This window comes from Cynoglossus semilaevis, chromosome 20 (genome assembly GCF_000523025.1).
Source record: "Cynoglossus semilaevis isolate Cse_v1.0 chromosome 20, Cse_v1.0, whole genome shotgun sequence".
In the NCBI taxonomy this organism is placed as follows: Eukaryota; Metazoa; Chordata; class Actinopteri; order Pleuronectiformes; family Cynoglossidae; genus Cynoglossus; species Cynoglossus semilaevis.
Window position 1 is genome coordinate 8,494,268 of NC_024326.1, and position 26,540 is coordinate 8,520,807.

The 26,540-nt window shown below is 41.9% G+C and overlaps 1 protein-coding gene across 1 annotated transcript; it reads left to right on the plus strand.

Annotated features, from left to right (window-relative positions):
• Nucleotides 1–6,469: 6,469 nt before the first annotated feature.
• On the plus strand, nucleotides 6,470–26,397 carry wnt9a (wingless-type MMTV integration site family, member 9A). The gene is made up of 4 exons (XM_008334433.3): nucleotides 6,470–6,651; nucleotides 19,666–19,925; nucleotides 20,012–20,274; nucleotides 22,733–26,397. The coding sequence occupies exons 1-4, from the start codon at nucleotides 6,560–6,562 to the stop codon at nucleotides 23,222–23,224; spliced, it is 1,107 nt and encodes a 368-aa protein (XP_008332655.1). The 5' UTR covers nucleotides 6,470–6,559; the 3' UTR covers nucleotides 23,225–26,397.
• The last annotated feature ends 143 nt before the right edge of the window (nucleotides 26,398–26,540 follow it).

The window sequence follows — 26,540 nt, forward strand, 5'->3', positions numbered from 1 at the left end:
GCCAGCAGGACGAAGCCAGAAAACAACCAAAAAAACCAAAAAACAAAACAAAAACAACCTTGCAGCTTTAATTACAGCAGCATCATCCTTGTACGTCACATCAGGATGCAATGTTTTCTATCAACTGCTGAGACACTGACAAAGTCCCCACCTCTCCACTTCCTTCTGTCTCCTCTTCTCCTGCTCTTTCCCCCCCGTGCGGACACGGACCTCGGGGTCATCCCAGGCCACGATCAGCTGAGGCTGCACTGGCTGCAGCTGCTCAAAACTGGACTCTGTTTGGACTTTGTTTCATTAACGCTAAGCAAAGCAGATCATATCATTCCGTCAACACCACCTGTTGGTCGGGAGCGTGACCTACTCACAATGCACCTACTATATCTTCTGTATGTGTAAAACAACCTGTACGTTCCTGGCACTGGTTCATCACGTGTCACTGCTTTCAACAGTTGAGACCGTGCTGTCGACCAGCGGCGCTCCTAAAGAATGCAATGTATCGTGAAGTTGCTTTATTTTACCATGGATGCTGCACGTTACTGTGAGTTTGTATCAAAAATAAATCTATATTAATTCGTATACGTTTGGCCAGCGATCTCAGGTCATTTTTTGGAGAACCAACATTTTCACCTTTCTTGCAACTGAAAGGATTTCAGGTTTCTCCTGCAGCCAGAGCAGCAGCAGCTGCTTATATGTGCTTACTTTAAGAACAGAGGACAGACAAGTCACCACAGGCTCACAGGCAATTTGGCTCAAACACTTCACTAGAAAATGTGCGAGGACCAAACGTCACATGCCACAAATGAAGCGGTGGGATTAGGTTCCACCAGGATTGTTTTTTACTGTTTATTGTAGGAGCTTCTCTCTCCTTGTCAGTGCTGCCTCCGTTTTCCATGTCAATAATTCAAATTCAATTTCCTTTTTCTAATTGTTTTATTCTATCACATCTCTGAATTTTACTTTTTTGCTGGCCATTATTTTTTTTTTGTCTTAAAGATGCAGTCAGACTCAGAGGAGCGGTTGCTCGTAGTGAGATTACAAAAACAACAGCTACCTCTCCAGCCCTTGAAGACAGATTTTTCCTGAGAAGCGGTGCACCCTGACGCCTGAAACAGCAGAGTGGCGCAGACGCACCGTCAGCCTCCAAACCCAAGCCGCAAATTATGTCTGGTACATGGAAAAGATCATGTGGCCCTGCAGCAGAGTAGGGGTGATGAGAACGAGGAGTTTGGTGGTAACTCGGTTGGGATTGGACGGATACGATTTACATTCCTCTCCAGGGATGTGATATCGAGACAAGGTCAGACCAAGGCTAATACAGGAGGCTGTGTACGAGGATGAAGCTAATAGTCGGTCTTTAGTCAAAATGGTCCATTTTGCTCAAACTAAAAATACAAAAATCATTTTTGTGGGAAAATTGTAATAAAGTATTATCTCTCCTATGTTAAATTAGTATCTTTGTGGATTTCTCCTTCACAGAGTTATTTTAAAATGCATTAAAGAAGATTGCCTCTACATTTTTTTCATTGCGTTCCACATCATCTGAAGAGTCGGTGCCCAGCGGATCATAAATGGAACTGAAAGAAATCTGAAGCGAGTATCCCAGTCCCACATGACAGTGATGCAAAGTTGACAATCTCTGAAAGGTGACCTTCGTACAGACGCCTGATATGTCCCGTGTTTATCCCAATTTATAAGATTAACTTCTGAAATGTTCACCTACATTTACACGGTAGCTTCAGAAAAATGGTGAGGAAAGGTGAGGTCTACTCTTAGACAGCAAGGTGAGAAACAATCACGACGGCCTAAAGAGATTAGCGTCCATTACACAACTAATTTTTCACTCCCACCTTCGACGCTCATGACAAACAAGCCCTGTTTTCCTGGCTGCTGTGTCTGGGGGAGTGGAGGGAGGGTAAATGGGGAGGCCTGGGTAGGGGGTGTTTTAAGAAGGGTGTGGGAATCAATTATTCCACTCAAGAGACATGCAGGACCAATGGGTATTGTTTGGGATTAGCGCCCATTCTTGTCATGTACTGACAAACCCTCCCGCTGATCTCCTTAAGACCAGGTGTTATTAAGAAGCAGGGCCCTGACTGGGGGGCTGTAAGCTGCTGAACAACTGCCCTATAGGAGTGAGTGACAAGCTTATAACACTGAGAAAAGCACATTCCTGTGCTTTCATGTGTTCACCTGTGTTCACTGTAAAATGATATTAAGCACAACTGGGAAATCATGCGCGAAGCACATTTGTAAGATTTACAACCGTAGCTTGGAATGCTGTGAATAATACTTCCAGTAAATGTGTGTCGACTGTCCTGCAGGTCAGTTTTGTTTAGATGTAAATATTCACCTTGGTGTGGTTTTAAAATGGCAAATTTCAAATCTGTGCTTAGAACAAAAAGACGAGCCAGAAGCACGTGAGCATGTTTGAGCTGATTAAAGCAAACTTTCAAATGGCTAAATGCTGAAGGAAATACAATATAGGGGGAGAATTTATTATTCTATTAAACCATCAACCTCCAGTATGTAGGAAACAGACAAAGAAATAGAAATGGATGCCATTTGGCTAATTACAAGTAAAAGGAACTGTCCAATAGGAGTCCAGTTGATGATTAAACTTATTGACGTCAAGAAGCTGTGTCCTCCACTCATGTCATATTGTCAGTTGTCCTCTAAATGGGATTTACCTTCACAAAACGGTCAATACTTTTGAAGCAAAGCAGCCAGTTCAAGACCACAAAGTCCTCAGGAAAATTCTTTCCAACATAGGAAATCAAGTAGGAGCAGCTTCATTTTTAGTAGTGTACATATTGCACATATGGACTTAGTTCTGAAACCGGCATCAATCCCTTGGAGAGGGAGTGAAAGTCTCCACCATCTGCATATCAATCATCAGGTTCTGTTTACGCATTCTCAGAAACAGACATTACTGTTTATGGTGCTGATCAAAGATCCAGAAATGTGTGTTCAGTTACCAAACTGTCTCACTGCCATCTTCAATTTCAGGTGTTATACTGTTCGCAGTATAAAGTGGGAAACGACCTGACAGATTTGTAGGTGTCTGTAATTTGTGGTGAACGCACTCGGTGTTTTTAAAGAGCTGGAATGAAAAAAAAAAGAAAAAGAAAAGAACTTCATCTGAAATATTGGCAGCGGTGATGAACAGGTGTAGCTGAAAATACGTGGATTCTGCACGGGTTCACATACTTCTGGATTCTCATGTGTTAGGAATCAAGTTGTGTAGGGACACAAACTGTGTCAAATAGAAACTTTCACAGACTCATTCCTGAACAGGGAAATGCTGGGCTGGAAAAGAATGATATTCACAACAGGATGTCTGAAAAAGGTTATTGTGCATATTTAAATTAAACAAATCTAGTTTTCAGCAACACCAATACTCCTGCCAGGGTTTGAAACAATGTAAGTCTCACCTCATCCTCACAGAACAAACACTAAACCATGACTGTCCTTGAAGTTAAAATACTTCCAAACTGCTGACCTTGTTGACCTTGACTTAAATAACCAACTCATTAACACAAGAAAACCCACACTCACAACATCCAGCTGGTTGAATTATGAAACCCTGAACGTGAAGAATATCCCCAATTCTCAAAAGATTTAATTTGATCTTTTCTTTCAAATAAGAAGGGATGTGACTTTCCGGTAAACTTTCTCACTACCCGAATTCTTTGGAAGTGTTGAAGATATCATTTTCTAAATGATTTCTTCTGACAAAGTTGGCAGGAGACAAAGCCTCAAATTGTTGCCCTTGGGCCTGGTAATAAAGGAAAATCCAGGAATATATTGCACAATAGTGATGTTCATGCAGGTTTTACGTGACATCCGAAATCAATAATATTTCCATGTCGGAGAAGCCTTTTCCGTGACAATACCTGAATGTTGTGATAACCACTAAAATTTACGAGCAGGTGAAGTAATTAGTTGTTCAAGAGCAGACTTGCCCTGGGCGTCAGATTACCTCCGAGTCTGAACGACTCCAGGAGTTTGCCAATTGATTTATGGAGCACAATATGAAAATTTTGCAAAGAGATTAAAAATTTTGTTTACCGTACTTTTTGGTAGACTTGGCAAACGTCGTAATGGCGGATGAACTGAGTTCCTTGGGTGTGAACTGTGCATGAACTCAGCGGAGTAGTTCAGAAACCATCTCTCAACCTCTGAGAGGGCAAGACCAGACTGATGTTGTACCTGACACACAGCCTCCGCACACACAACCGCAGCACAGGCTGAGAGGCGTGTGTTGGGCAGGATTTACAGTTGACAGGTGAAATTGACACTGACACATTCCTCATGTCTCAGTCAAGAATGAATTATAATGATGATTTTAGTTTGAGCGGATGCTCAGTGAGGCCGGAGTCTATGTAGCTGCAAAAATGATGCAAAAAAAAAACAACAAAAAAAATCTGTAAAACTGAGACGACATGAAAAACGACGGGGCTCCAGGTGGATGCTTCCTACGTGGCTAATTTATAGCCTGTACCGTAAATACATAATGGTTGATTCTAAAAATCAGCCTCCAGCATCTACGACAGTGATTATCAACCAGCGGCCTGTGGGCCAAATCTGGCTTGCAAAACCTTTTTGTCGGGCCCACGACTGGATAAACATCAAATAATAATGTAAGTAAAAAATACAACTTTTATCTCATTTGGTTTAAGCGTCCGGCTCCACAGTAGGAATAACTAGAGGCATTTTAATGTTGCTAGGCTGTAGTTGCTGAGCATACAGGCCACAAAGTGTCAGAGCAACTGCCCTGTTGTCAAAGGAATAAATTTAGGTACAATTCATGAATGAAATCTCTCTGCCTTTGTTGGATTAAGAGTTGAAAATCTTAAATGGAAATTTAATTTGCAGCAGTTTCTTCAAATGTCGTGAACATAATGATCCTGTTCCCGTTCGTTCCTTGGATGTGGTCACCACTTAATGACCATTTCCACATGCTGTTAGTTTGTGGCTCTGGCTGTTTGATCGCATTCCCAATCATTATTAGTTCATTGCCATGTTGTAGAGTTTTCCACTTAATCACCAGAGCGGGCTGGTCATTAAAAGTTTAAGGAAGAATGTTCCTGTGAGACGTTAGTAGAACCTCGGTAGGATTAAGTGTCAAACACAAATGTGTCAACGTCCATCAAGGACTTTTGATTATGATCTTGACCAGAGAACCAAAATTTGTCTTCTTTTTTTTTGCACCACGAATTGGTCTCATGTAAGACAATATTAACCAGGACGAGTCGTGCTAATAATTCTGTAATTCTATTGGGACTGTGAATGCAACTTTCTTTCGTTTTAGTAAATAAAGGCTTGTTTTCTGCCTTTTCTGCCGTTCAAAGAAGCTTTTCAAATTTTCACAATGACAAACCTCATGACATATGCAAAAATATGCTTGTCAGTTTTATAAAATCTTTTGCAATAATAATCAATAGAATCTCTGCAGCTGTGTACCAAATGACCTTTGACCTGTATGCTCTGGGACCAAGTGTTTGGGAGCCTCCGGTGTAAACTGCTCAGTTATGGCAATCAAAAATATGAGTTGGGCATTTCTTCACAATACAAATACAATATACAGGAACTGGTTTTCCCCATTTTTTTTTCTGAGTTCCGTGAGTCCAGATGATGAAGATATGGTCCCTTTATTAGAATCAGTCCTAGGTTTCCCTGCGCAAAAAACACTTACAGATTCATCCAAATCCAGTTCAGCTGTTTTGGTCTTTTCGTGAGCCAGAACAACCAAGTTCTTCTGTCTGTCATGCAACATTGTGTGCCACAAGGCTGACTGTGGTAACAAAATATGAAACATATTGAAATGACTGCCCCATGATTGAATGCAGGGTATATGTGTTTTCATGTTCTTTTATGGGTAGTTATAGCAGTGCAAGATACATTTAACACATGGAGCAAAATTTACACAAGAGGTCTTCAGCTAGGGGTGGAGGGTGGGGAGGGGGTCCACAACCCTTAAGGGGTCTGTGGAGTAACTGTAGGAGATTCATGCAAATCTTCGTAATTTTTTTACATGATCTTCAGCATTAAATATTACATTGATGAAATGTAACATCTTCATCATTTACTCTCCAACTCATCCTCTGGCATCAGATCATTTCCAGGCTCATGGGGGAGAGGGGGTGAGGGAGGTGAGGGTACTAATATGGTGTGTTCGCTGTACAGTGCCTCCTGGACCATCAGATGTATCCACCTGACCCACTAATGAATCACAGACCCTATGTTGGTAAACACTGAATCTACTGTGGAGACAATTTTATGGCAATCAAATATAAAGAAGACAGAAATGATGTGAAAAAAAGTTTTTGTGAAGAAAGTGAGTTGTGAATCAGTGCAGCTCAGCTCTGTAGGTCTATCACCCCCTCCTCTCCCTCTGCCTCCCTCTTCCTCTCTCTGTCGCTCTCTCTCTCTTTCTCTCTCTCGCTGCTGATGGGAGGAGCGCAGCTCCTCTCTCTATAAGAAGTGTTGAACATTGAGCAAAGGATTTTACACAGCTACCCAGGAGAAACGAAATGATCTGCCCTGGAGCCGCAGCAAAATGCTGGATGGACACCTACTCCTGGGATGGTTATCATTCACAGTTATAGTCTATCTTCTCAGCCTGCCTGGACCAGCCGCAGCATACTTCGGGTAAGTAGTGACACACGCACATTATTACGGTGTGATGCTGATTTCATTGATTTGATTGGTCGCTGTTTCTCCAAAAGCCGGGCACCCGCACATTTTCCAACTTTCTTTTTCTTTTTTTTTAATTAATTTATTGAATTTACTCAACGCGGTTTCTGCAAGTTTCGTCAACACGCGATTGCAACAAATGTTGATGGATTTGAGAGAATGTTTTGGTTTGGAGTGGAGGTCAGTGAGGTGTCACTTGGCGGCGGTTGCGCAGCGCACAGCGGCCTCACAGCTGGTGGCTGGCTGCCTGCAGCAGGTTGTCTGCACATGATTTGGCCTCACCAAAGCTGCTGACAGTTAATTTTTTACAGACAGAAAATATCCTAGCAGGGAAGGAAAAGAACATAGGTGGATGGGTGTAACTTGGGGCTATTGTTTGTAGGTCTTCCTATTCTTCCAGGGACAGCAGCTGTGAAGTGCCCAGCTGGCACGTTTGGACAGGGAGAGCTGCAGAGAATGTGATTATTTTGCGTAAGAGTAAAATCAGGCCGTCAGTGGGCTCTGAAAACAGAAGCGGTGAGAAAGGTGAGTGTATATGCCTCAGACTCAACAGCTGGTAACAATAAAGCAAACTGACGGAGTGAACTGGTGGCCGAAACGTCTGCTCAGCTTGCAGAGAAAATTCCCCCATCCAGCATAAACATATCACACAACTCCGTCAGGGGTTTTTCTGCTGCCTCCATCAAGTTTAAAAAACACTTTGGAACACGTGTCGGGAAATTCATCTCAAACATTTAGCTTTTCATGAATCATGTCGTATACACAATGATGTTTAATTTAGAAAGAGCACAGGGTGTACATTTCAGAAGTCATGCCCAGGGAACGCCTTGGATTCTAGGTGTATCCCACCATGACCTCCACTGCACCGAGTGGCAACCATGAGCTGGTCTGTTCACATCAGGTGAACTGATTTTTTTCTCTCGGTCTCAGGACTGTTTATGGCCACACAGTGGAGCGGAGGCCACTGCTCCTGCCTTACAACAAGTATATAATCTGTCCAATCCCAGACATGTTTTCTCTATGTGAGACAAGGTGGATTTATAGATTAGTAAGACACTGTAAATTTATCATAGGTATGACTGGGACTCTGGATGGGTGTTGTTTCTCTATATGCGGCTCCGTGGAGGACTGGCAAACAGTCAAGGCTGTCCTCACCCTCGCCCTCACCCCTTGACTGATGGGTTTGGCTCAAACTGTCATGCAACCCTAAATATGGATGAAGCAGTTGACAATGATAGAATTTTTTTTTTTTAAACAGACCACACAGGTGTTCTGTACCATCTGTGTGTCAATCTCATTGATTTAAATACCTGTATACTGCAGAGACACAACACATTTACGGTAGATATTTTTGGTACAGATACAGATGAAGTGGAGTGAAAACACTAACCACAGCTCTACCCAGCAGTTCACTACTCTGTTGTTTTGGTCCATGCAACCTGCTTCCGTTAGTCTCACTCTCATGGCCTTATTCTTAATTAAAAGTGTGGTAAAAATAAATAGTAGGCGTCAGTTTTGGAAGTTCTTTCAAAACTGTGTAGACATCAAAATGTTAGATCAGTCTACGTCACGCCCAGTTTTTCACATCTCTGGGCAAATATTGTTCTCTTGGGTGTTGCACCAAAGTGTTGGCACTCATCTTTGGAAATTGGGTGATGCAAAGCCGCTGTATGGCACCTGTAATAGCTCAGCGTTGTGGAAATATCACAGCCCTCCACAGGAGGACGTCATCACCTGTAATGCTTATGCATTCTGTGTATGAGGGACTTTCTCTGCCTCTGTCTTTGGTTTCAATGCTGTTCTAAAGTTGCATTCAGGGGACAACTGTGGCCTCCGGCTCTGTGTTTCTGCCTTCCACCCAGTTGCAGTGTAAACGCTGACAGGCAGTGTGTGTTACATCTGCTGAGCCAAATTGGCAGAGACACCGGCCCTAATGCTCCTAATACATATTTACTTACTCAGTTAGCGCTTGTTCTAGTTTTCCCTGTCAGTCTGATCTCTATCTGTGGCCGACGTGCTGCACAGAGCCATGTGGTTTTACAACACTCCTGATTTGCTCCTTTTGCAGCAAAGACAATACGAACGGGTGTTAGCGAACGACTGAGCCCCCGAGGTTGACAAACATGTAACGTGGAAGTGAAAAGAGAGAATGCACAGGTGACACAGATACACATGTGACTGCCCTCTGGCCAACTTCACAGAAACTCAACACCAGTGACACTGTGGTATATAGTCCTGCTCAGCATTGACTCTGCTACACACTAAGAAAACCTGTTCAAATAAATATTCAATGAGCACAGGCATTCTCGGGCCTCCTGGGTACTGATTTACTCAAAATAGAGGGTCAATGTTGCATACTCAATTTCCAAAGTGCGGTGGAGCGTAAGTGTAACATAAACACAATCTCTCCTGCCCATAGTCTACGCAGCTGAGGGTGGGGTGGGATTCCTGGCGTAGTCAAGCACCCGCTTAAATTGTCATCTTTCGCCACAAGAATGTGAGCGCTCGTTTTCTTTCCCCTCAGCCTGTTGTGGCAGGTGCTGGTTCTGCTCGATCCGTTATCATTACGGTTTGAATCTGCAACGTGCGTCGAGCTTTCTACTCCTGACTCCACAGGTCACAGCACCTTGGTGAGATGTGGTGTAAACTGTCAGGGGAGGAAGTGATTTGTTTGCTCAGTTGACCGTATTACGGCTGTCTGCAACTGCTCTGTTGGTTTAAATTTTACTCCCAGTGAAAAGCATGTCATTCTGTGGTCTTGTAATCCTTGCAGCAATTTGGTCCTAACACTGCGTCAAGAGTTTATTTTTATTGAGTTCATTTGTGATATATATATATATATATATGTATATATATAAAGTCGCCCACATTCAGCCTGAAATGACCAATCGCTGAGGCACCACAACATGTGGAGGAAACAATACAGTTGTTGCTGTTACACAGTAATTAATGACCATGATCTTTTATCATCAGCCTGTTCCTGGAAAAACAGATGGGCTGATTGTTTTCCGCCCTTCTCCTCACTAAATCGTGCCAGTAGAGAGGAAAACAAAAAGGGATGTGTGTAAATACTGATGTTTTGAGGACTTTTTAATAGCGCTGCTGTGGAATGGTTATATTCACTCTGCCGAAACAGTTCCCGCCGGGTGTCAAACACCAATTTTAAGGGAGCTGCGTTTTCTATAGCACAAGTCATTAAAAGCTACAAGTTGTTTTTTTGAGTGGCTCCATGTAAACATTTCCTTTGGTTCCCCCTCTCCTCCCCCCCTTGCACTCCCGCCCCCTGGTTTTGTCAGCCCCATGTGCGTGCCGCCGTCCCTGCAGTGGTTTGTGGAGGCTGCTGAGCGATTACCACTCATTAGGAGCGACAGAGTTGTGTGGACTCAGGCTGGCGTTGCCTGGCAGACAGCGGTGGCAGGCATCTCATTACCAGGCCTTAAAGACTGATTAGCCTTGACGCGCAGTAGGGTGGGGAGCCCCGTTGATAGAGGGATTTCCCAACTTCATAGGATATCCTGTGGCTGCAGCCACACCTCGTAGGGTATCACTTTACTGTGAGACAAGGAGATAGGATTCTCACAGCCCTGGTGCTGTGACTTTGCAGTGTGGTGAGATCACACAAACTCGGAGGCTTAGATAACTGACCCTCGAAAAGACCCAGCTCTGTTTTCTCTGAATTTCTCTTTGATACACCAGGATTTGACTAAGCTGAGCTTTGTTTTGACTGCTCTGCTCTTTGACATGTCTGAATAAGGACTGCTATGCACATGGAGGCCACAGGGTGGTGCAGTGCCTTTTGAGTGGGCAGGATGACTTTCTGTTAGCTCTTTTCAACCTGTTTGGTGTAACAGTAGGAGAGTGGGAAATAGAATGCAGAAACAACACATCTGAAGGCAGCCCTCACTCAAAGTCTGAGGAAAAGAGAAATATTTTATCTAGTCATAGTCGACCTACTTGAAGGTGCATGAGGTTACAGACCAAAAAAAAGTTTCACTATTTGTACCATTTGATATGATAATTGTCGAACACACACCTTTGTATCACCAACAGTCAGTAAAACCATGACATGGTTTTACTGACTGTTCTAAACTCCATAAGACAGACCTGAGACTTTTACAGTCATTTATGGCCTCACGTTACAGGATTTCCAGCATATTTAGTTTTAAAGGGACGGCAACTCCAGCCCAGTCCCATCAGTCAGCTGTGCATGTGATTGGTGGACAGTCTGGAGATACAGGAGGGACACTCCCATTGAAGGAAAGTCATGTTCGCCAAACTGCAATCATAATGATCTTTGCAGATGGAGCTGGAGACATGGGTAATTTGCAAAACAGGAAAGCGAATATAGACTCACGATACTCTTAGCGGTCGGGCATTGATGAGACGATGCTCGTTAGTAAGACCGCTATGTCCTGTGTTTTCCATTCTTTACCACAAGCAAATTTTCTCTGCCTGGGTTTGTGGGGAGAAGTGAAAAGAGATGTGCCAAGATTAGTGGATTGACAAACCTCCACACCTACTGTTTTCTTTACTCCTCCACTGAATATGGATCTTATATCCAACTCAGGAGGCTTTGGAACATTTGTAATTAAATTTAAATAGAATCTGTATGCACCAGCCATCATTGACTGTAGAATTCTTTAATGGCATGCACCTGCTGAAGCACGAGTTAGACTTAACTTCACAAAAAACTACAGCGGGGAGAGGTTCTGCAGACAACGGTCATACTGTCAAAATGATGGACAGGTTTTTTTTAAAGATGCCTTTATGAAAGCGTTATATGTAGGCACATCAGATGAAAATAGACATTTATATCTATATATTTTTTTGATACTTAGACTTTTTTAAATTGTTTATTTCTATTAGTGTATTTCTGGACTGCAGGCAGGTCAGTCAGGACACACTTCAGATCCTTCAGGTATAAATCCACCACTCTGTAATTCTCTCATGTCACTCTAATCAAAGACGTCTCAGTAATTCTACCTTCACACTCAGCCTTACTGACACAGAGCCATTCCAGTGATAACCTGACATTTGACAAAGTAACTTTTTATGATACAGTCTTAGAAAACATTCAACAACGCTTAAATCATTTCCAGAAATAAAAATAATTTCCTGAAGCTACTTCCCAACCCTGTGACTGAGTCTAATGTGAAATAGCCCAAAGGCTTGGATGTCAAATATTAAGCAGCAGATTTCAGCGCTGGCCTTTACACAGACATTTTCCCTGGGTCCTTGACTTTTTCACAGTATTTTGAAGCTGAAGATGATATAAAAAAGTTTTTTTTTGTCACTGAGGAAGTTTTTTTTTAAATAAAACAGACGTTTTGGGAAGTCGCTTTCAAGTCGTTTGCAGGTTTACTAAAATTCAGAGCAATATTTACATGGACGGTCAGACTGACATATGACCTGAGAGATGATCACTACTTCAGTCTAGCTCGAAAACTAATCATATGCATTCAGTTGTTATTTAGCAATTAGCTGTAGTTTTGACAGTAATTTAAATTACAGAAATTAATATGGAAATATTTTCCTTTAAAGAGTTAAAAAATATGGAGCAAGCACAGAAACACTGGTGGTGATATAAAAGAACGACTGTCACTTTTTATACAGTATTACGGTCTATATGTTATTAATAAACATGGCTACATGATAATCTTATGTCATCGGTGATTCCTGTAGGCCTGTGAGAAAGAAATAAAAAAAGTATTTTCGCCAGTAAAAGTTCATGATGTTAATGAACTCAGCCACTCGCAGTAACTGAAATGTGAGTGATTCAAAACAGCCAGTGTTTGGATTTTGTGGTTTGACTTTTTATCCCTAGTTTATTCACAGAAGTGCCGTCGCACTGTGTTACAGAACAGCCAGTCAACACGTGTGTCGGTGTGTGTGCGTGTGTGAATCGGTGAGAGTCCAGTACATTACGTGTGCCTGAATGTGTCCGGTGCTTCTGTGCGCTGGGACTGGGCCGCTCTGTGCCATGGTGTAGGCTAGAACAGGGGAGTCATGCGGACACTGTGGTGCGCCCAATCTGTGCCAGTCACACAGTGACTACAGCTGAGCTGCTGACCTTAAAAGCCTTGAGTTCTCACATAGCAGTTAAACCTCTTACCCTCTGAAACACTCCCTTTCCCAGACCTGACCGTGTACTGGGCATTTGCGCTTGTGTACAGATTTTTTTCTTAAAGAGTTAAATATTAACATTTTTAAGAGCTAATGAAAGTGAGGGGTATAAAAACAGCACTTATGAAGAGATTATTTTTTCTTTTTTTACCAGGGTTGTGACCTGATTAGTGGGAGTAGTCTGACAGAGCTTGCGGGGTTTGTAAATGAGCAGAAGGGACAGAACATGACATAAGCGTGGCTCATATCCTGTTGTCATGTGAGATAGCGGACTTCCCCCTTCACATTAGGGATAACAGTGCCTCTAAACAGTGCCTGACATTCCTCCTCATTAGTCAACTAATAATGACTTACTAAGTTCTCAGCCTGTACCACTCACTTTTGAAGTCATTCTGTCATGTTACTGTACTGTGTCATTCACAGCCTGGAGGAAAGGTCGCAGCAGCCAGGCCTCTCGTTTCTACCTTATAGCCCTGTATGTGATCATTTTCTCTCTGCCCTATTTATGGTTTTAATGAGGTGGGGGAGGAATAGTGTCACCATGGAGAAATATATACTTTCTGGGCCTTTCTAAATTCCATGGAGGTGAACAATGGCCTGGAGACTCCCTGTTCATGGTTTCTCCAATTATTCATGTCTAAGCTCCAGAGAACATTGTCAGCCACAGTTCCAGTGGTCCGGAGAGAAAACACCACACACACTCACATTCCGACTACCTCTGGCATGGCCGCGGCTGTGATACACCAGATGGGACTTGGGCAGGGTGGTCTGAGGTTCATCCAACAATTCTGAGAAAAGCAGACACTTTTCCTCCAAAATGAGCATTTTAAATGCCGTGAGGACAGGAGGAAAAAATGACTGGGAGAATTGGGGGATCTGCAGGGTTGAAGTTAATTTCCATACAAAAACGTACAATAATAGAAGTTTTCTTTTTTTTTTTTTACCATCAATGTAAAACAATCGTCCGTCTTCTTGACAGCTGAGTCCTTCTGAGACACATGTTCATGTCTGTCATTGTCTTGTACAAGTTACATTCAGAGACAACAGTGGTTTTGTCTACAGGAGGCTTTGTTTTGAGCCAACAGCTGGGTGGAATGATTGGCATTCGTTTAGAGTAATTGACCAGTGGGAATATAGGGAGTTCGGGAAAGACAGGGGGGAATGCAGGGATGGGGGGAGGAGGGTAGGGGAGGTGGTTCTGATGTAGGAGACACCAGACCACACAACCTGCAAGTTTAGGCTGATGGAGAAACTGTGGCTTTTGTTACTTTTTTTCTGCCTGGGCGCGTTTAGCCACGACTGACACACTTGTAGGTGTTGACTTAAGGATGTAAGTGATGGTATCGACACACACACACACACACACAGACACTTATGTATAAATCAGATACTGGCTGAAATATTTTTGCTCAAAGTATTCTTATCTGCAGATTTCAAAACAATTACAGTGCCACACATTTACCGCTTGAACTAGCTAGTACGTGATGGTAGTGTACCATCTACCAACTAGTTAGCAGATGCTCAAGCCGTGGACCGCATATGATACAAAAGGTGTAACTATCTGGTTTTACCATGAAGCCCAGGAAATTGACCAGAAGTCCATCTTGGTTCTGTACTACCTGGTTCTACATTTACAGTACATGTACGGTAGATATTCACGAGAAGAAATAACTCCCAGTTATGTCACCCGTAAACACTTTGGAAAATATATGGTTCTAATCACTTGTTCCCAGTCTTCTTCACCAGGTCAGTGATTTTCTGAACTATTCCTTTAGGTAAAATGACTGCATGATGCAACATGTAGGCCTGGTTTCCAGTACGACTCCCAACACCTGTCAATCACAGGTACAGTAGCTGTCTCCCATTGTCCTTTATATACTTCTTTTATATACCATAAAATTGACATCACCACAAAGGATTCAATCAGACGAGAATCAATTCAGACAAGCAAATAAACACACCCTCCTCCCCTAAAAAAAACAATGGACTCAACCCTGTATTAACTGGAGTGATAAACGCTGACGTTTGATTTTCTACTTATGTATTTAGGTGTTTAACTGAAATAATTCTTTGACTTATATAAACTGGTCCAGAACATCATTTATATTAAACATATATCTATAAAGTATATATTTAAATCAAATAAGTTGAGGTAATTAATGATCCCCACCTTTAGGTTTAGACTTTATTACATTTCCCATTTGAAATGCACGTCAATCAGAGGAAGAGCGCTGAGAAAAACGAGCTGGAACAGGGCTGAAGAAGTCGAGTCAAAGTGAATTATTTCCTTAAGAGACCAACTCTCTGGCTTCGCTATGTGACATGAAGCACTTTCACTCAACTTGCTGCATTGGAAAATAAATATTATGGGCAGTGGAAAGTGCTGACAGATTGAGAGAAAGAACAAAACAAACGATAGTGGATGGGGCGCAGCATGAGCGTGGGTTAGCTATATCTGCAAGCAGTGTGTAGAGGCAAGTGTGTGAATGGAAAGCCAAGCTGAGCAAACATCAGCAAGAAGCTCACCTCACTTAGGATAATATAGACATTTTATGTGAGGTTGTTGGTGTCCACGTGCAGCCGGGGTTGCTGTGCCAACACTTTAAACAACGGCTCAAACAAAACACCTACAGAAAATGGTCCGTGATATAAAAACAGATGCCTGCGCCTGTCATAAAAAAAACAAACAAACCATGATGAGCCTTTGTCACCGCCTAATAACATTTATGCAGCTGATTTATTGATGCGTACGTCTTTAAGTAGACTAGTGGTTGTGAAGTTGTAAATAATAATAATATATATAAATTTTACTTGATGGAAAGGTTTTCAGATGCCAGTAATAACACTGACGTCTGTCAACATTATTACTAACATGCGTCACCGAGGAAACAGGTATTAGGGGGAAAAAAACCCCTGCTCCACATGAAACAGTTCAAACACCAATAAATGAGACAACGCAAAGAGAGAGATCCAGATCCACAATCCAGGACCAGCAGCAGCTCCAGCCTTTGTCTTAGGAATCTGATTCCTTCACCTCATTAAGGACTCACCCAGGTTCTGTATTCCCAGCAGGCGCCCTGCTAAGCACGCTAGGGTCACTATCACGGAGCAACAACATAACGTTACTCCTGTTCATGACATATTTACTTATTGTTGCAGTTTAATGTGGAAAGAGAGGCAGTACTATCGTAATATTGTTGCGATGGCACCTGAGTAAAGCTTGCATCAAGCCTGGACATGTTCCAGGAGGTGCAGTTCCATAGTTAATATACACCATCAATCATAAATGTAGTCGTTCATTAAGTCTTTTAAATGTTGAGAGCGTTGGTCGTGACCTGATTTCTGTTTCTAAGCAGCGTCCACGTCAATACACCACAGCGTTAATGTTATTTAAACGTAAAAATGTCCTTTAATACTGAGAGATTTGTGTGACATCTGTTCACTGAAGAAGAACAATGTTTCTTTCTCAACGTCCAAAACATCAAGTTCTGATTTGCGATTGTTCTGGTGATTCATTAAATGTTTTCTCTTATTCCAAATGTGTTCAGAAACAACAGAGCCAAATGTTGGACTTTTCTCTAGATCACTGTTCTGGTATGTGTGACCGTTTGGTGTGACTACAGGCCTCACAGTCCCACATCCAGGGAAAATATTTTCTTTAATTAGCTGCACATTTGAAACGAAGAGGAACAATTGTAATCAAAACATAGGGCTTAGTCATAAGAGCACATCCACGAAGAGGACATGAGATCTACAAAGTGAACATAAATAATATCAGCGTGAACATTTGTAATCGTATGTGACAACTGGTCTGCCGCAGAGTGGAAACATGCAGAGAGCAAAACCGCTGCTAGTAGTGTCTTCTGGAGAAGCGTGAAGAAGTGCTTTTCTGTTCTCAAATCTCTCCCCTCCACACTTTGCCCTCAGGCTCTCAAAAACATGCCTTTGTATATGTTGAAAAAAAAAAAATCTGCTCAGACAGTAGCTAGCACTGAGATCAGTGCGGTGTCATCTTTGGCCTCCCTCCAGCTCGGCTCAGACCGTCCTCTCTGTCTCAGACGGGCAGACGTCACACAGACGGTTGAGGCCTGTCACTCTAATGGACTGTTGTTTTGGCAGGCATGTGGGCTTTTAGGAGATTTGACACTGATACGTGCTGCCATCGGTGTCTCACACAGGAATGTGAGCATCGCGCTGGTGCTGTTGAGTGAACTCACAGATATAAACTGAGTTCATCTTTAATTGTTAATTTGCTGAAGCACACAGCTGAAAGCTTCGGCGGCGTTGAAAAATGTCTCGACACTTCTTTGAAACCCTCGTTTCAAACAGACGTAGATGGATACGCCACATGGCGCCATCATTCATTCCCTCTCGCTTGCCTACCATAGAAATGTTGTGGAACGATTGTCAGTCAAATGTAACATACTGGTCAGCTGGAACTGTTTGCCTTGGCACTACGCAAACATTTCCTTGGCATTGTTAGCACGGTGAATTTTAACAAAGCATGAAACAAAGGGGAAATTATTCAGAAAGAAAGAAAAAGAACGAGCAAACTATGTTTTTTTTTCTTTTGCATTGTCTATGCCTCACTATGTCGGCCTTAAACCATGCATTCTTTTTTTTTTTTTTTCACTCTCCAAGTGTTTTTCGGGGAACAATCTCTGTCAAGACCCAACCTGCCAGGTTTCCATTTGAAAATCCATAGCCGTCAGACGAGTGAAGAAAAAGGCAAATACGCTTTGTTAAAAAAAAAAAAAAAAAAAAAAAGGAAACAATTTGACCCAATCTGAAAGCAAATCCTGATGCCTCTGCTTTGATTTGGCTGTTCGGATTCTTTAAACAGGCTGTGTGAATGCATGGCAGAGACACTATTGGCTAGCATATGTGAGCGATTAAGTTTGTTGGTCTGAAACTGAAGACTCAAAGGGAAACATTTCAGTCAGTTATTGGACTTAATAAAACAATTCTGTTGTTGAAAATCCGCCCCGACCCTCCGCTACAGACGCTGAAGTGAATATGAGCGTTGACAGAATTGAGTGTGAAAAGTGTGTGTAATGAAGGAATGTCATATACGTGATGTGGATCACCAGTCAACGCTGTTGGTATGATGACTGAATTCAGCGGAATTACCACATTCTGCTGAATTTCCAGATCAGTCTTGCAACATTTAGAAAATCTATTGTAGTGAAATTTCTCTTAAATGCTTATTTCTGTTTAACCTTAAGCCAGAATGGGTCTTTGCAGCAGTTACTCTCACAGAAACTGTATGAAACAGTTGACAGTACATCAAGCTTGTTGATCTACATAACCTACAACACATTGTTTTCATTTAAATTCCTGGTAACTAGCAGTTGACTTTAATATAAGACATGTCCTACTTTTGAACCATGCACATAATAACCCTGCTAGACGTGCTAAAATAGGGTCCTCTGAAGTATCCTGTTCCTCAGACTCTGTGTCCCATATCTGAAAGACATTATTATCCCAAGCATGGAGCCCAGGATAATAATGGAGGGTGAACACACTCATTGCACAAATGACAGATTTTGGAGGTTAACTTGATGCTTGAACACCACCACTTAGCAAGGAGTTAATCCATGCAAAAACCATCCGTGGAAATGTCTAAAACCGGTCTGCGGAGACGCGCTGGTCTGTAGATTTCTGTAAATCCGTTTATTCTGTAGTTGTACTTAAAGGGTGTCAAGAAGGCCAGAAATTATACATAATGAACAACTGCACTGCCAGTCCTGTCAGTTGGTGTGACCAAAATGGTCACAGGCCGACAGTCATGTCCCCTATGTGTGTTTATGAAAGTAACGCTCTGTTTTCCCCATCATGACCTCAAAACACTGCTGGTCAATTTTGCCAGCCCCCGCTCTGTGGGTTTTATATACGCTACCCTTAAATAAACTGACGGGTGGCAGTGAAAGTCAACCACATGTTCTCCATACCATGTTTAGACGTTCAGCTACTGCTCATTAATTTCAAATGGACTTTTTGGTATTTTATAACGAGCCTGTTTTGCTGTTTGACTCTACTAAAAACTAGAAACCCCTCTCTTACGGGGGTGTCAGAGTGGTGGCTCCTACAGTCTTATCACAGCAGTAAGATTGATGAGTTTGCAATGTGTTTAGCTCTCATGATGGAGCACTTTGGGAAATCTTTGTTGCTCAACACCGTCATCTTAAAAACCTGTCCTGTATCATGAAAGAGGAAAAGCCATATATCAGTGTTGTGCAGCAACACTGTGAAGTTCTCTGGGCCAAATCTCATAAGACAATGGGGTTGGAAAGGGTTTCTACTTTCTCCTGCTGTCTGGAGATGCAGATAGATGATCAGGTTATGTCTTTAAATCACCCGTGGGTGTAAATTTAACTTTGGATCCTCATTATTTATTGCTTAGGAAGTACTCCCCGCACATGATGTCAGTTGGGCCTGCTCCAGCTCACTCCAACCCTAGCAGGCGGAGAGATTGACGGTGGATGAATGGATACAAAGATTAAGTAAAGATTAATAAGACTGCATGTGTTTAGCTGCTGGGTTGGTAACCCACTGACAACGGGGACGAAACGGGTGTCAGAAAGTTAAAGAAGGGAAATAAGTCCTTCTGTTCCGTGGAGAATTCATTCTACACACGAACATGTCTTTGCTGGAGGTTGATCTCAATCAAAATATAGAATTCCCCTGAACATTAACCACTGAGTAGGTGAATTTATGTGAACATTAACTAAACGTTCAAGCATTCTCTGCAACAGCTGCGCCTCCTTTGCACGTAGTACAAAATGTTGCTTTTGTTTTTCTATCAAGAGACTTAAAAATCTGTGTGTCTTTGGTATTTCCCCACAGGTTGACAGGTAATGAGCCGTTGTCCATTGTGCCACCCAACTCTCTACCAGAGGATAACGTGGGCAGGGCCCACTACAAGCTGTGTGACCGTCTCAAACTGGAAAAAAAGCAAAGGAGGATGTGCAGACGAGACCCAGGCGTGGCAGAAACCCTGAGGGAGGCTATCACCATGAGTGCCCTTGAATGCCAGTACCAATTCCGCTTTGAGAGATGGAACTGCACCCTAGAGGGGCGCCACCGAGCCAACATATTAAAAAGAGGTACCATCAGAAAGTTATGCTGTTATTCTCTCAAATTAAAGCTGCCATTTTTTTTTCTTTCAAATGAACATTTCTCTGTTCTCCAGGGTTCAAAGAGACAGCCTTCCTGTATGCTATTTCCTCGGCGGGCTTAACGCATGCACTGGCTAAAGCTTGCAGCGCAGGACGCATGGAGCGCTGCACGTGCGATGAAGCCCCAGACCTGGAAAACCGCAAAGCATGGCAGTGGGGAGGCTGCGGAGACAACCTTAAATATGCCAACAAGTTTGTCAAGGACTTCCTGGGCAAACGCTCCAATAAGGACCTGCGTGCCCGTGTGGACATGCATAACACAAATGTGGGCATGAAGGTGAGGACGCATCATACAGTTGTGAAGCAGGAATATCTATCTATCCATCTATCTATGACCAAGCTTAGCGCTAACACGCACAAAACCTTGATGTTTGAAACCAAATTGCATACTTTACTTTAATCAGTGGCGAACAGAAGAATTGCATTTGGTATTATAACAATCCTGCATATTGATTACGCCTTCCTTTGCCTTGACCTGCTTTTATGAAGGGAAACTTCAACGCACGTCTAAATGTTTCCAGAAAATATAATCAGTTTGAGCAGAACCAACGTTTGTTTAAACTCACAGCCTGTATTTAAAACAAAAAAGGTTAATCATTCATTTGAACGAGTCACTTGATGGGAAAAACTGTCATTATGCAGCACTGACTGGGTTCACTGCAATTATGAAAGACAAACAGCGTCATGAAGTGTCAGTTCATTCAGAATCTCATCCCGGCTTGCGGGCTGCAACTGTATCTTTGATTTTGCTTATTTAACTCAGAAGATTAAACATTACAGTCTGGTTAGAGACTGCTGTCCAAGACAAAATACACTGTCATTAAATTGGCCGCAGAAAAATTTGATATAACCACAGAAGAATGACTTTAAAACAGACTGTAGTTTTACTCAGGGCATTTCAGGGGAGTGAAAGTGAAAGAAATGCATTCATTGTGAGGAAGGGAATCGCTCTAAATGAAAATAATTGTGAGTGCAAATTTGACAAAAAGTTCCTAAAACAGCCTTGTCATCGAGTATTTTGTTTTCGGAATAAACAGGCCAAATAATCTAGTATGTACTCTGGAACTAAGGAGCAGTCATTTGTGGTGTAAAAAAAATGCGTTTGGTTTATCTTGGATGTACAAATTTAAAAGAGAAGCAATAGTTAATCTGTTAAACCAAAGCAAAACACATTTACCGAAACTGTTGCCTTCACTCTGCTATTTTCACTTCGAAAGACATTTCATTTGTTTTCTAAAGTGAATAATAGCAGAGACACACTTCTCCAGCATTTACCAGACACACACTCTCCCAGCAGACCCATGCAAAATGTTCAACTTGGCTCATTGTAATCTCTCAGTAGATGCTATCTTCGGTGAAAGATTTACTGCGTTTTCATGTGATCCGCACACACGGTGAGGTGAACCACATTAATCCAGGATCTATTCCCATATGGAGGGTGAAAGTTCTAACATCTGCAACCTCTACAACTTTGAAAGCTGACCGACCGATTTTTCTAGACCTGCTGGTGTGATGAATATGCACTTCCTGTTTTCCCCCCATCTCCCCAATCTCTTTCACAGCGCCTCAGAACAGTGTGCTGTTGATGCTATCCAAACTCATTCTGAGACAATGTGTTATTATCATTGCCCTTTTGCACACGCACTGCTTTAGACTTTATGGTTTATTCTTATGTGAATGTTGGCTGACCGCTAAGGGGCCAAGTAGTGTTGAAATAACATGGAGTGGTCTTTTCAGCTGACGCTCTCCATGTTTGATGGGCAATTATGTATAATTGTGCTCTAGATAAAACTTCACTGTTATTTTTGTTTTCTTCTCCCAAAGTTATGCCAGACTCGATCACTGGGTCACACAACATTATTGTGATGATCGACTCTGGCTTTCATAAACACACTTCAAATACTTGGTCATGATCTTTGACAATAATGAAAGGATAAGACTTGTACCCGGCGAATGGTTGACTGACTGGATGGTCGGTTTTGAGCATTCTTTCAAGCAATAACCTCTCCTGACATAATAACAGTTATTGAGTTTAATTAAAATGTCAGTCGTGGTTTATTAAAAACAGGATCAGCTATCCAAAGAACTCAAAGTCATTTGTGTCTTTTTTTTTTTTTTACGAAGCCTTCGACAAAGTCTGATATTGTTCTCGCCAAGTTCAAAAGGAGTGAGCCTCTAGGGCTCCCCATTTATTATGATATAAACAACGCCGTGAGGGTTTTTAATTTTCCAAGGTTTGTACTTTTTTTCCTGACACAGTCAGCTCTGACTTTATCATCTAATCTGAACACACTCGGGTATTTGGTTCTACGAGTTGCTGCTGGCTGAAGTCACAGGGAGCCATTGTTTTCAACGATGCATGTGTAGAAGAAGAAAAGAAGAAGATCTAGAACAGGGATTTAGAACAATAGATGGGGATCTACCAGTAGATCATGAGCAATTAAATAAAGGCAAATGAAATATTGTTATATTATTGTTCATTCTTACACCATATTGTGCCATACAGCGACAATCAATTTAATTTTTTTAATGCAGGTAGATCACTTTAGCCTGGCCTTTTGAGTATTAGCTCCCAAGCCAAAAAAAAGTGTGGACACCCCTGATCTAGAATGATGAATAACAGAAAGCTAAAAACTTGAAAACATCTGGCTGCTCTGTGCCCATGGTTGAACTTATGGCAATTTTATTCAATGTTTCCTAGTTCCTAACAATATTCCTCTCTGACTCTGAACCAGGTAATCAAAGCTGGAGTGGAGACCACTTGCAAATGTCACGGTGTCTCGGGCTCCTGCACCGTCCAGACCTGCTGGAGACAGCTGCTGCCCTTCCATGAGATTGGCAAGCGGCTGAAGCAGCGCTACGAGACCTCTGAAAAAGTGGGCAGCTCTACTAACGAGGCAACGGGAGAGGGAGAGATCTCCACGGGCCGCAACCAGCAGCAGCAGCCACAGCCCCTGCCGGGCCCTAGTGATCAGATCCCTCGCACAATGGACCTGATCCACATTGAGGACTCGCCCAGTTTCTGTAGACCCAGCAAATACTCTGCGGGCACAGCCGCCCGCAAGTGCTACAAGGATAAAAACTGTGAAGCTATCTGCTGCGGGCGAGGCCACAACACCCAGAGTAGGGAGGTGACCAGGCCCTGCCAGTGCCAGGTGCGCTGGTGCTGCTACGTAGAATGCAAGCAGTGCACACAGAGAGAGGAAGTCTATACCTGCAAAGGGTAACCCTGTTTCCTGTCAGCCCCGTTGGAGCAACTAAGAAAAAAAGTTCACGTTGAGGAGCAGTGTATGTTTTGCTACCTAAAAACAAGTTGAACACACACTCTCAGAACAGTGCCTGAACAAAGAGAGGAGCAGAAAGATGGAGACGCAAAAAGCACTTTGAGCGATTTCTTTGGTCTGGATTTCAGGGGTCCTTTGACCCCTGTGTCTGGGGTTTGTATATGTACAAACCGTCTCAACAACCTTCTCATCATCAGTTCATGTTTTGTCACAGCGTGGTCTAAACAACGTAACAATTGACATCTTTATATTGACTAACAAAGAAAACACAGATTGTTGAGAATCCATTTAAAAAAAAATCAAAAAAAAAAAAAATAAAAATCAGCAGACTGGTTCCTGGGGCCGTTACCGAGGAGGATTTTGTGTGTGTGTATGTACGTGCATATGTGTGTGATGTGCATGTGTTTATAAGGGGACTTGATACATAACAAAAGGGTTGGGAGGGCTGGAGTTGTAGGACGTGCTGAGGGTCAATGACGACATTTATGGCGATGAAAACCATATTCAGAGACTGCGAAAAATAAGACAGGGTGTATGATTTACTCTACACGCACACTTTACACACCAACACACGCTGTGTGTTTGCATATGTATGTACATAAATTCAGTTTTATAGTAATTATGTTATACAAGCCACTTATCTAACTATGTTAAAACAAACCACTAACCACACAAATGTAAGTAGTTTGTGTGCTTTCTCTACTTTGTTTGTTCTTGTCGACAAGGCCCATTGGAAAGCAGCATACTTTGTCTGTTGTCTCGCAGTGGATAACTTATAGATCCTTTGGGACTACTCCTTCACAGGGAGGAAAATTAATTATTATTTTTTTTAATGTAATATAATATGGAGATGTTAAGTAAACGCATGAACAGAAAACAACTAAAATGGTCACTTTCGGCTATTTACACCATGAGCCTCGAGCACGCCGTTGTTCAGGAAATAACTTAAACCACTATTTGGACGAAAAAAAAGAGAGATATAGTGCGAAATATATGCAAAGATCCAAGTTGGACACGACAGTGGCCTTGTTATTAAAGCCAATACCAGCAGACAGACCATGTGTGACTTAAAGTGAAAGTAATGAAGCTCTGGAGAGCTCAGATCTACTTTTAGATGTTTCCTTTGTTTGTTTTGTTATCATTTGAACTCCTTGAAGTTGTAAAGAAAACTGTGGAGAACTGGAGGAATGTAGCCCCATACCATTTCCCTGTTTCCTCTTCAGCTGCCACACTTTAATTGAGCCATATTCAACATGCAGTATGTACAGTGGGACCTGCGTCTGCCTGTGCAGACAGTACGAGTTGAGCAAGACAGACATCTATCTTGATGAAGTGAAGTGAAACGCCTCACTGCCAATATTTAGTATTTTATACGTCTAATTATTTGTACTTGTCTTTGGGGATGAACATTTGGGTTTAGCAGAAACGTACCAGAAGTCAGTGTTGAGTTACTATGACTGTGTCTACGTGAAGAGCGCCACCACATGTTTTCATAAAGCTTGATTTTTAGAGGCTGGCCAGTACTGTCATTAAGCTTAGGTAGGAGAATATACATATGATGCAGTACTACCTGTGTTAACGCAGCACAGCAGTACAATTCTCAGACTACAGTTTTTGCCTCTTAACCTCAAAATATCATTACAGGTGCACTGCAACATGATCTGCTTCTTAATGCCATTCACTGTGTGGATAAACATCTGGTTTTTAAAATCATTTAGAAGACGGACACAGTAATGTCTCATTAGCAATTCAGGTTGTTTTGCACTTTTATTGGAATTCTGAAGATCTTGAGGTGAAACTAATGACGTAATGACTTGCCCTGTTGGGCTTTAGCTTCAATCTGCTGGACTGAATTCTCAATGACATGACATGACAGTACTCTCAAACCTCTAACGACTGAGCTGCACACTGCATCGACCCGAGTTCCTCTTTAACACAACTGAATACACTAAACTCCACCAATCGGCCAAAGAAACGGATCAGTGTTTTGGTAAATATTTCTTCTTGCTGTGTCAAAAAATGTATACATTATTTTCAATAAATGTCTGATAAATACATCCATTTACAGCTGGCACTTTATAAGAAGTATGCTTTTGCCTGCTGGCTGCATTTTCACCAAAGTTGGGTAAAAAATGAGTTGTATAATTCCCTCATGTACTCTTTAAGTAAGAGAGCAAGTTGTTATATTTGCCAAAACACAAAATGATCACTAACATAACCATAACTTACTAAGATTTTTTCCGTATGAAATGCCATAGACTGTAAATAAAAAGTGGACATAATGCAGGTTGGACACATACAGTTCTGTAACCGAGAAGCAAAAGTAGGAGACAAGTGCTTCACCTGGTGGTGTCTGAAGTAGTTCATCATAAAGTGGATTATTTTTTTTAATAATTGAAGAACTTCAGAAACAACGATGTAAACCACAAAGTTTTCATGACTGATGCTTTAAATTCAAATGATTTAGTTTTAATCCAGATAATCCTGATCTACTGTAAACCACCAGAGCACTTCCAGTCTCCTTCTCAGCGTACAGTTTCTTCTCAGTGGGTTTCTTCTACACAATCTTTGGCCACCACTCACAAATAAAGGCAAAAATCCTCAGCACTTAATTTTAGTCAAATTTTTATATAGGCTATAACAAACGAACATCAATCTTTAGATGCATTATTTTTTGGATGGTTGTGATTTAACTACTGAGATTGGGACCCAGCTTTGTAATATAACGCCAATCCCGCACTGAAGCCTAAAAGCCCTTTAAAAGTATTTGAAATTCTGTATTTATGAATACAGTGCAGTGCAGAATATTATTATATTTTTGTTATTTTTGATTAAAAAATGTAAATAGCATAAGGTTTCTTCTCCTGTGGTATAGAGACGCAATTAAGGCACATGTTCATTTCACAAAAGCATTGCCACTCACACCATGTAGCACCGTGACAGATGATCGGCTTCAGAGAAGACAAACATTCAAACGTTTCTCCCCTACATGGTTTAAAAAATAGTAGGCTTATTTGTCCTGAGAAGATGATTTTATAATTTTTTTTGATACGAGGACCTTTGCCAAATCAAAACATATACATAGAACTTTGCACGCTACATGGAAACCATAATAGCAACAGCTCCCATGCTGAGACTGGGAGCAGAAATGACTGCTTCCCACAGCCTCTGGTGTGTGTGCTGTTTTTGTCAAATGGACACACACACTCACTCAAACTCAACTTTCACTTCACTGTTGGATTAATTCAAAACACATGGA

Bases quoted from the DNA above. Each gene is read 5' to 3' on its own strand.
- wnt9a (XM_008334433.3), top strand. From the start codon at position 6,560: ATGCTGGATGGACACCTACTCCTGGGATGGTTATCATTCACAGTTATA. The intron at 6,652-19,665 runs GTAAGTAGTGAC...ATTTCCCCACAG, and splicing joins CCAGCCGCAGCATACTTCGG to GTTGACAGGTAATGAGCCGT. The intron at 19,926-20,011 runs GTACCATCAGAA...TCTGTTCTCCAG, and splicing joins AGCCAACATATTAAAAAGAG to GGTTCAAAGAGACAGCCTTC.